Source organism: Agrilus planipennis, unplaced genomic scaffold (genome assembly GCF_000699045.2).
Source record: "Agrilus planipennis isolate EAB-ADULT unplaced genomic scaffold, Apla_2.0 scaffold32, whole genome shotgun sequence".
Lineage (NCBI taxonomy): Eukaryota > Metazoa > Arthropoda > Insecta > Coleoptera > Buprestidae > Agrilus > Agrilus planipennis.
Genome location: NW_020439506.1, coordinates 1,984,762 through 1,995,644, shown reverse-complemented (window position 1 = coordinate 1,995,644; position 10,883 = coordinate 1,984,762). Strand labels below are relative to the sequence as shown.

Sequence of the window (10,883 nt, the reverse complement as noted above, 5' to 3'; positions counted from 1 at the left end):
AATAATCAAATCAATAAATAATACAAATTAAGAACAAACAGAATAGCTCAAAACCCCAACGCCAAAACAAGACACTTTAGTTGTCCGAAGCACTTTTCGGTAACAAAGTTACCTTCTTCAGGGACTGAAGTGAACTAAACCTAAATGAGAGCTAATCCTAATTTATACTGATTAAGACAAACGACCTATGCCAATATAATCTTAATTACCAATTTTCATTAAGCGGGTCTTTTGTCATACTTATTAAATTATTATTGCTTTTGATGTTTCTTCCTTTTTTTCTGGTAAAATTACCCGGCCTCATTATCCGGTGTGCCCGCCAGATCCTAAAAGAAATGCCGGATCCGTCGGGTATCGGATCCAAACTGAGTATCGGCCCATCTCTAATTTGACATAATCAAGATGATTCTCTTTTTTCCAAAAAAATTGTTGCTTCTGATGGCCAATATCAATCCTTTGGCTTTTTGGACAGTAGCATGGTTGAGGAAACCCGGGAGTTGGTATATTGTCTACTACTTCCAAGAAAATAATCTACAGCAAGAAATTTCAACTGTTTGAAATGATTCTGCTCTGGCAGTTTCTCATCATCACAAACCATAACACCAATTATACCAAAATCAATTGAAACAGCAATGATCACTAATTCTTCGGACAACTTAGAATTTGAGGTGGTGTGTCTGGTATTTTCAATACGCCTAATATACTTGCACACTTCATACGCGACGTCTGTGGATTTTTTTGAATTCACAAGGATTTCACTTAGGAAAAAAAGAACAAGGATGAAGTAGTACTCGCTTCCTTAATAAATCCTGATAAGAAAAGTACCTACAAGCTATTGTTAGGATAACAGATTCATAAAACGGTTTAAAATATAATTATTCGTAGGTAAGGAAATTTAATCTCGGTTAAAGAGGTAAGTTTTCATTCAAGGGGCCGTCTTTACTTGGACGGAGGCAGTCCCAAAAACAGTAAGAAGAGTGACAAGCCAAGGAGGTTGGGGAGGCAGAGACGTGCCATCCCACGCATCCAACACCAAACACACACGCATACGTTTACATCCACACACACATTCTTAAAACACACACACACACACACACACACATTTTATTCGCTCCTGTGCCGCAACAAGCGTTTCGAATGTATGTTATCCACACACACATGCAGTCCGCGCGCTATTGGCACCAGACAAGCATCTCGTCGTCTTTGGACACCGTGCCCGTGGCGTGACGGAGCATCCTAGTGCACGCGGAACCGTCGTAGGAACGATAGGAACTGGCCATTCGTACGCCAGCCTAGAAACATTAAATATCACTCAAAATTTACTGCGCCGACATTTGTATATAAAACGGATAAATTGTGTACAAGATCGTCGCGTGTTTTGTATATAAACTGTGTATACAATATTTGTGTATGTAACGCCGCTCACAGACTCGTATCAAATGTTTGTAATATAACCGAGAAACGGAGCCATTGAGAATTAAATTGTTTGGACAAGGATTTAGTTTTAACTGTGTGCGGAGTGTAAATGTTTACGGGATTCAACCATGAAAGAGCAACAGTTGTCTGACGTAGGTGGTGCAGTAGCAACAAATAACACTGCCGTCGACCATCAGCAGCAGTTACAGCCATCGTCAGTCGTACACCAGAGCATCAACATCCAGCAGCACCTTCATCATCTTCACCTGCACCAGCACAGCGTTATTTTGGCGACTGACCAGCAACAGCAGCAGCAACAACAACTCGAAACTCAATCTCAATCGCAACAGCAGCAACAACAACATGGTCCCTCAGAAACAACTTCATCCACCACGTCCGACATCGATTCGAAACCCTCAACGACAGAAAAAAAGTCCGGGATTCGACGGCAAGAGAAACCGCCTTATTCCTACATAGCCCTCATAGTTATGGCCATCCAGCATTCACCTACCAAAAGACTTACCCTGAGCGAAATATACGCGTTTCTTCAACAAAGGTTTCCCTTCTTTCGTGGTTCGTATCAAGGTTGGAAGAATTCAGTTCGGCATAATCTTTCTTTGAACGAATGCTTTATAAAGTTACCTAAAGGACTGGGAAGGCCCGGCAAAGGACATTACTGGACAATAGATCCATCGAGCGAGTTCATGTTCGAGGAAGGATCCTTCAGGAGACGTCCACGAGGTTTCCGAAGGAAGTGCCAAGCTATGAAGCCCCAGTATCATCCGGCCTCGTTTTTCGGAAACAACATGCCCGGGATGATAAATCAAGTTAGCGGTTATGACCATCAAGCTTTAGTGCAAACTCAAGACTTCTCTACGTGTTCGTATGGCGCACAATCGGGTCAAGTGTCGACAGTGACTGGATCTCACTTTCCCGCTTACGATTATGCGGGAGTTTATCAACAGCAATGTGAAAGAGACTGGAGCTCGCCGTCCAGTTTACTTCCACCCTATCCTGACCCCTCTTCGGTGACAAATTCTTATCTAAAAGCGCCAATCAGTCCACTACAAGACAATCAAGACGCGCTCACGCCGTCACCGGTCCCAGATTCATACAGTTACCAATACGCGGTTTCCTCGACACCCACAACAGAACATTGTAAGTAACAAACAAAATAAAAAATTCTTTTTAAGAGATGCCCAACTATCATATAATGTAATCAAATAGGAAATAATGGTACCTCACTTAAATACAATAGTGAATACCACCATCGAGTATGGTCAAAATTCGATTAATTGTGTCACTTTATCCTTTCAACGTAAAAAAAAGGATGCGAACTGCTCGGGCCGCTTGCATAATAAACTAGCAATCTACCAATGCTTCTAGTACATTTCGTCTAACTTAAGGTGTACTGGTACTAATTATAAATTAATTTAAATTAAGTAAATTTATCCTGTTTTAACGCCAACACGCACTCACAGTTATTACTTTGTTTTCATAAGAGCACAGTAGAATAAATAGGGTCCACAAAATCCGGCAATGCGGGGGGCCGCGCAGTTAAAGAACTACAACACAATTTACCACAAAATTATAATGTACCATTTGGATTAGAATAATATTTCACTGCCTTATTACTATTATTATTTTTAATAAGCAATTTCGCTCTTTTTGAGATTAAAAAAACATGCAGCAAAAAAAATTTAAAAACTTTTAATAACGAATTTTGCTGATAAAACCGCCCAAAGAACATCTAATTTAATTTTATATTAAATATGTGATTTATTATATATTTTTGTTATTTTTTAATTATAAAAAATATTGCACTTATTACTTTTTCCCTTGTTCCTAATCATTGAATTTTCAATAGTTCATGGAGCCAACATTTTGTTTTGTGGTGGGGGAGTACCAAAATCTAGTTACGCCACCATAAGATTATAAAAGTTTCAATAGCCATAAGTTTATATAAATTTAATATGTTTGGTTTCTATGTTTTTAAACTGTGCCGGTATCGAGGCTCGTCAGCCTTTCCCACGGGGAGCAACGAGCTAGATAGGGGGGGAGGGGGTGTGCCCCCCTTGCCTCTACCTATATACGCCCATAACGATCAACAATTTATAGTTGCCGATTTTTTTTAATGAGTTTTTAATGGAAATCACAACTTATTAAGTTTTACAATAAAATTGATAAAAGATGATAGCTTTAAAACGAACAAAAAATAAGGAAAATATAAAAGTATGTAGACTTTCTGTATTCAATTGAAGCAATAGTAAAAAAGTACAGAAATTCCGAATAAAGAGCAACTGATAACAGTAGTAATCTTATCAAACAAAATAGTAGTCTTATTTATATTAATCAACATTAAAAAGCAATCTTTCTACTATTATACATTTTTTAAAACTACATAAAGCTATTACAAAAAAAATCCTCTTGTCACATCGAATTCAACATTAGAGAAAGCTTTTACAGTGTATAAACGGTAACTTTACCCTTAAATGTCACCTATTCCCGGTGTCGTGTTGTGTCGCGTCGGCGGACGTCGCCGGCGTCCAGGTCGTTACTCCATTCGACACCGAATGCCGCAGGTATTTTTTGTTCCCTTCAATTTGCCTGGACAAACACATAAGGCCGATCGACACTGGCGCTAACTCAAAAAATTGGCGTCTACAAATATGTTATTGTAGTAATTAGATAGGGACCGTTTTACACGACAGTTGACATGCCATTTGACAACGCTGGCAGCCGCATTTACCGGACAAGGTGGGTGGTCCGGCGCTGTACGTATGTATAATGTTAGCGCCTCTGCCAAAACGCATACAAATTTATCCATTACACGCGCGACAACCAAACACTACAGTGGAAACTTCTTTGTATGTGACGTAATTAAAAAGTCCTAGTCAGAATCGTAGCAGTTGACGTTTAACCCGCAAAAAAAAAGAACAATGATAAGGATTTTTGCACTAAATAAAACCTTACTTAAAGTTAAACACGTCCGAATTTGAACGGATCGACGTCATTCACAACAATACAGTCAGAGAAACGTTTCCTACCGTAACCTAACCTAACATAAACCTTTGATAGATAGTACAGTACATATGCCAACGAGGGAATCCTTTGCCAACCGTAACCTCATAATTGCCGATTTCGTTGGAGCGCATTTATAATCACGTTAATCGTAATGACCAAGGGCGCAACAGGGGGAGTCCGCGGGAGCCCGGGCACCCACTCGATTGGATTAGGTTAGGTTAGGACACCCAGTCAATTCCAGTTCGATTAGTTCAGGGCAATTTAAGATCAAATTATTACGATGATGGATGTAATCAGAGGAAGTTATTTTATCTAGTGATAAATTGCACTGTTTGTCGATAGAGTTGCCACCTTTTTATTAACCGAAACCCGGTCCTGAGGGCGATTTTTGATGATCACACATTTTACTAAAATTATTATTACAAATAACCTAAGTAGTATAATTTATTAGATTTAATAAAATTAACTTTGTAATAACGTTAAATAAAACTAATTTCTAAAAAAAATACAAATATATACAACATGAAATAAAAACAATTATTGTAAACAAGCATATTTAATATACAAAGTTCTGCTTTCACTATATCAATTGACAAACTGTTCCTGTCGTCACTTCATATCTGATTCATAGTACTGAAAATCCTTTCCACATAGGCATTCCTACAAGGAACAAATACAACTATCTTGAAAAAGAATATCTTTATCAATAAAAGAAAGATAGTTCTTCATAAAGATTATCATCATCAGCGTCTTGATGATTCCATATTACCAATCTTCGAGATGAATTAACATTATTTATGTAGTTCCGGAATTCGACCTTTCAAATTTAATACTTGAAATAATAGAAAAACGTTATTTTCAAAATTAAACCACTTCACTTAAATCAGACATAATTTCACGCACATCTGTAATAACTCAATGAGATTGTTCTAAGATTGATTGACGATTGGAAACGGAATAAAACATGATAAAAAACAAATTCTAACATTCAGCAAATGTTGGTGGATCTGATAACTGATCCTTTGTTATAATATTGGACATTTTTTTGACCCACTTTTTCTAAATTTAAATGCTTTGTGGTACTACTTACTATGGGATTTTACTTAATTAGATACTGTCATGTTTTACTTTGAATATAATTTTGCACATAGTACATCTGGCTTTAGGTTAGGATGTTTATCACTTGCTAGCCTTGGCATTGCAGTATGTGTCAATAAGTCAGTGATGATGAAGAGCTTCTGGGCTTTCCCGCCGTGGTCGAATTCTGATTGCACACGTTTCGCAATCAACTGATGGCAATACATCACATCTTCAGTGGTTCACAATGTATGATCGATTGTTTCTTGGCAGTGGTTTCCATGCTCTGCTTATTTTTAATCCATCTTCCCTGTTAAGATTATCCGGATATTGTTAAATTGGCAGGTTCTTTTCTTCACTATTGTCTTTGGTGGTGTGTGTGGCGTTTCACTATCACTATCACTCATATTTGCTAGTATTACGATACAGCAAGTAAGAACCCACAACGAACATATAAATTTTACCTGCATTCACTCGATGAATCCCGGAAAGTAGGCAGATCGAATTATAGACAATAAATCTTACTATTCATCAACAGATTGAAGGTTACGATTTCATTTCTTATTTCTAACTGCTTTTCTGAATTAGATATCTATCTATTCCCTGGAGAATGGTAAGAAAATCGAGTTCTAACCAGTACCCGGCCTTGTTAATGAAAAACCCGCCTGGTAGCAATCCTACTTGCCGAAGATTGTTATGAGGGATTTTTTATGTAAATGTGAGATATACGCAAATACGTAAAAGGTATTATAATAAAATCTTTGTATTACTGGTACCATAAAACCTACACCTAATTTGTTTAATCCTCCACTGTACTGATACTGAATAGGGTTAATTAATCGATTTTGATGAGCACTCCAGTATTTTTTGATTACATAGATACCTATTTGCCAACCTTTCTATGACATTTCCTCATTCTCCTAAGGTTAGATTAATTGTCAACATACCTATCTAGTTTACGTTTTGTATCTTATTACTAATTGTCCCTAATTTGTTGCTTTTTTTGTTGCATTTAAGTCCATATATAAATAAATAAATAATTCCTGTTTTTTTTTTAAATATTAGTATGAGTATGAATATTCATTTATTTACGTACCTGTAGACTTAAATATGTATAAAGAAAAAGTAACAGATAAGGAGCAACTAGCATGTTGACAATTAATATAACCAGAGGATAATAACGAAATGTCAATAATCTAAAAATCTTGAAATGCACTAAATTTGACTAGGTAATTAACCCTACCTAACACAGGTGTATTGTTATAGATATATATGTATATATAGTAATGCAAATATGCTTTTGTGTTGGTGTTTATTGGCTAAGAACAGACATATAATATTTATGTTTACATTGAGATAAGAGTCGGTTAAGTCTTACCTTTACTTGTCGACACAAAAATGGCCGCCGATCTCTTCATTACCTAATAACGACAGTCCTCGCATCACGCACACGATAAACGCCGATTTTTTGCTGATTTCACCTAACCGCGATAGTACTGCACGTCACTCACGTACCTGCAACCGGTTGATACGAATCGAAGCTAACAATAAATCAAAAAATCATTACCACTACTGTATTTCTGCAATAATTGAAAATTCATCACGATTAACGCGGTGTCACCGTTGCAAAACCACCTGCTATAGGCATTACGCATAACCATAGATGAAAACATTATTTATTTCATACTAATTTGGCGATCGCGCATGCGCATTAACAACCAAAATGCAGACGTAGCCTTACAAGATGCATCCGCGGCAATTTAAAAATTTAAAGATTATACAATTAGTAAAAGGTTGTATTTAACTTTATACTTTTATTTTAATCAAGTTTCTAACTATAATAAGCTTTCTGACTTGTATTTATGCATATGTACATATACATATGTAGGAATTAATTGTATTAATTTCATAAAAATGAAACTAAATGAAACTAATAAAATTTAATAGAGGTATATACTGCCTAGGTATACGACTTTTTCAGCTTCATCAGTGTCGTAAAATTTCATTACTACACCGTGTATAATCCCACCTTTATGCGGTAATTTTGCCAAAAAAAATGGTTCTAGGTAGGAATAAGCTGAATTTAGGATGCGAATAATGTCAGGATTGCAATGTACCTATCTTAGGCTTCATTTCTTTTGAGGTGTACGAAAATTTTCGATTTTTAGTTATGAGCCTTAAAGAAATCTACAAATACCAATTTTATCAAAATTGGATCATTTGTTTATGAGATATGACAAAAAATCTGCTAAAATGACGTTTCCCTCTTCTTCAGAATTTTGAATTTAAGATTGGTCTTCATAACTACTAGCTTGTGATCGCTATCTATATCTGCTGCTGGATAACTCGTACAGTCCTTGCCTAACCAGAATGTAATCTAACTGATATCTCCCTTAATCACTTGACATCTTCCACGTATAACGTCTCCCAACGTGATAGTCAAATAAAATATACGCAACGGTTAAATTATGTTTATCGTAAAATTCTATCATCATTATCACATCTTAGTACGTTTAAGTCTAATACAACTATTAGGTTTTTCTGCACTTTTACTAAACTTAACACGTCTTCTATATTTGCATAAACCGCTTCTACGTCTTCATTATTGTAAGATGATGTAGACCTGAACTAATACCGTTTTTACCGGTTTCGAGTTTAATTTAACCATAACTATCCTATCGCTTTTTTGTAAATAACTTTCTACACTCTGTCCTGCTCTCCTACGCATTACAATTCGTACCCCCCAATCACCTTCCACCAATCCTGTATGCACTATTCTAAAGCCTCCACTCCAGACGTTTCCGGCTTCTGCTCAACGGACTTCAGTATTGCCTATTATGTATATCTAATTCTAATCTATTCATCTCAACTTTCAAATTTTCTAATTTCCTTGCTTCAATGTCCTAACATTCCACGCTCCGACTCGTAAAATATTGCATCCTCCCTTATTACACATGATGACACCCGCCGAGTTAGTCCCCGCCGGGACATCGAAATTAGGGATATTTTATCCGGAGTGTTTTACCCCAGAGGACACCATAACTTCAGCTTTAGTGTGTTATACTCGGTATATCATAATGTGATGGTTTCCCGTTACCTTCCACATCACAGTATTGTGCATCAGAGTACCATACCGATCCTCGTGATCTCTGCCACCCTGAAGTACCGAAGTAAGGCGGCCAACCGTCCCGCATTCTGCGGGACCGTCCCGTAATGACAGTTGAAACCCCGCATTGCAATATTTAATAAAATAGTCCCGCAAATCGTCGAAGGCGTCCCGTATGTCCAGCATTCCTCGTTTCCAAAATACGAACGACAAGACGCCGCGCGCCGCGGCGCCCGGACATCCGAAAAGTCGTTAAGTAGAAACATTACGTGCAATGCTAATTGTAAAATTTGGTAAAGGTTTAGATGATGGCCCCCACCAAGGGGGTGGGGATGGGGGATCGAAAGGGGAGGTCTCCCCCACCACCGTACCATAAAAAAAATTTCATGGCGGCCTCACCCCCATAAAAAGTTATGGGAGTTCAAAGTTAATAAATATGCCAATTTTTATACATTTCTAGGCATGTAAATATTTATATAGTCATTCTTAAACAATATTCAAAGGTAAAACTAATGAAAAATACATAAAAATATTGAGAAAGTTATATAAAACATTATTTAAATATCTTTATCAATAGGGTAGGTTAGGTTAGGTTAGGTTAGGTTATCGGGTTTTGTTCAAGTGACCACCCTCTTTCGATCCCCTACCTCCACCCGCTTGAAAATAATTTTTTTATTGAATTTTATTTGAATTATAGTGTATGAAAATTGAAAATTGTCAAAATAATCAACTTTCAACCCCCATAACTTTTTATAGGGGTGAGACCGCCCCAAATTTTTTATGGGGTTTTACTCAGGTGACCGCCCTCTTTCGATCCCCTACCCCCACCCCCATCTAACCCTCATAAGTTTTTATGGGGGTGAGACCGCCACGAACTTTTTATGGTACAGTGGTGGGGGAGACCCCCTCATTCGATCCCAGCCACCCCTAAAGGCCATCATCTAGACATTTACCTAAAATTTAATATGGGCACCTGTGAAAACTTTTTGGACATTCTGAACCAAAACGCAGACCTAGTAAAAAAAATGCCATTCCTGCGAAAAATATGACTTTAAAAATAAATTTTAATTCAGTAGTAGTGTTGTTTGTTTCTGATTTAAATACACCACCAACAATTCCAAAAAATCCTCAGTCTTGTTGTCCCGCATTGTCTTATTATAAAGTTGGCCGCCTTATACTGAAGGAACTGCTGCCCTCTTTCATTCTTTCAGGGACTCCCCTCGCCCCCATTATGGTTGAACCTATGTTCCGACTCCCTAAATCATCGAAATGCGCGAGTCGATCCACCCACTCTGGTTTGTACAAGAGCTTCGTCAAGGTTCAAGTCCCGTCAAGTCCAAATAAAGTATTGATTTTAAATTGATGAAAACAATTATCAAAACTAGCATTAATTTTTTCGTTATAAACGAATAGAATATTCCATATTCGGCGATGCATGGTATTGTAGCGAGCACGAGTGTGTGTGTGTGCGATCGGGGACACGTGTGCGTGAACGGCTTATCGATTCGCCAACTAGCCGCGGGCGCCTTTCTTCATGTGCGCCGTATTTGTAAATGTGTGTGTCGTACTTGCGTTCTGGGAAAGTAGTTAAACAGTTCAAAGAAAAAAATTAACTATCCGGTGTTTTCAGAAGGTTCCAGAAAGTAAACAAAAGAGTATTTAAAGGAAGAGACTATCGCCGAGAGAATAAGAAATAAATTGACCGTTACTGAAGTGAATCTCGAATTAAATTGACAGTGATATCAGTGAAATAAATAGCGCAGTGAATAGTGTTTTTTAATAAAAAAATAGTTTTTTGTCAACATGGCCGACAAAAGCATCTAATTACCGACATTTATTATTCATGAGTTAAAAAAAAAAATGGAAGCGAAGGTAGTCTTCTTTTTAAAAAAATCGCTGTGGTGCGTTTATTAATATTAAGGAATTATTCATCTTAATAAAATTTTAAAAAAATCATTTGTTTTTCTAGGAAATAAATAATTAATATTTCACTGAGTATTGCCTACCTATACATAATTGAAAATATGGTTCCAGTGGTTAATTTTCTTTATTATTTATGAAATATACGAAAATACGAAATTTTGATAGATTACTATATTTTTTTTAAGTAAAAAATACTGTTGGATCATTCATATTTAGTGGAAATAGTCCCATTAAGTCACGGAAATCGAGCTTCGGAAGATTTTTCCCTCTTTGTTCGAATATGTTTCAAGTTTCTCCCAAAATCAATCCCAAAAGAATATAATTACAATATTATAAT

At 36.8% G+C, this 10,883-nt stretch overlaps 1 protein-coding gene across 1 annotated transcript in view; it reads left to right on the top strand.

The window, feature by feature from the left end:
* Window positions 1–1,173: 1,173 nt before the first annotated feature.
* Window positions 1,174–10,883, top strand: part of LOC108733686 (forkhead box protein F1-like) — an 11,948-nt gene continuing 2,238 nt past the window's right edge. The window contains exon 1 of the mRNA XM_018464962.2: window positions 1,174–2,574. Coding sequence (XP_018320464.1) covers window positions 1,545–2,574 — 1,030 coding nt within the window. The 5' untranslated portion in view covers window positions 1,174–1,544. The remainder of the gene's footprint in view (window positions 2,575–10,883) is intronic.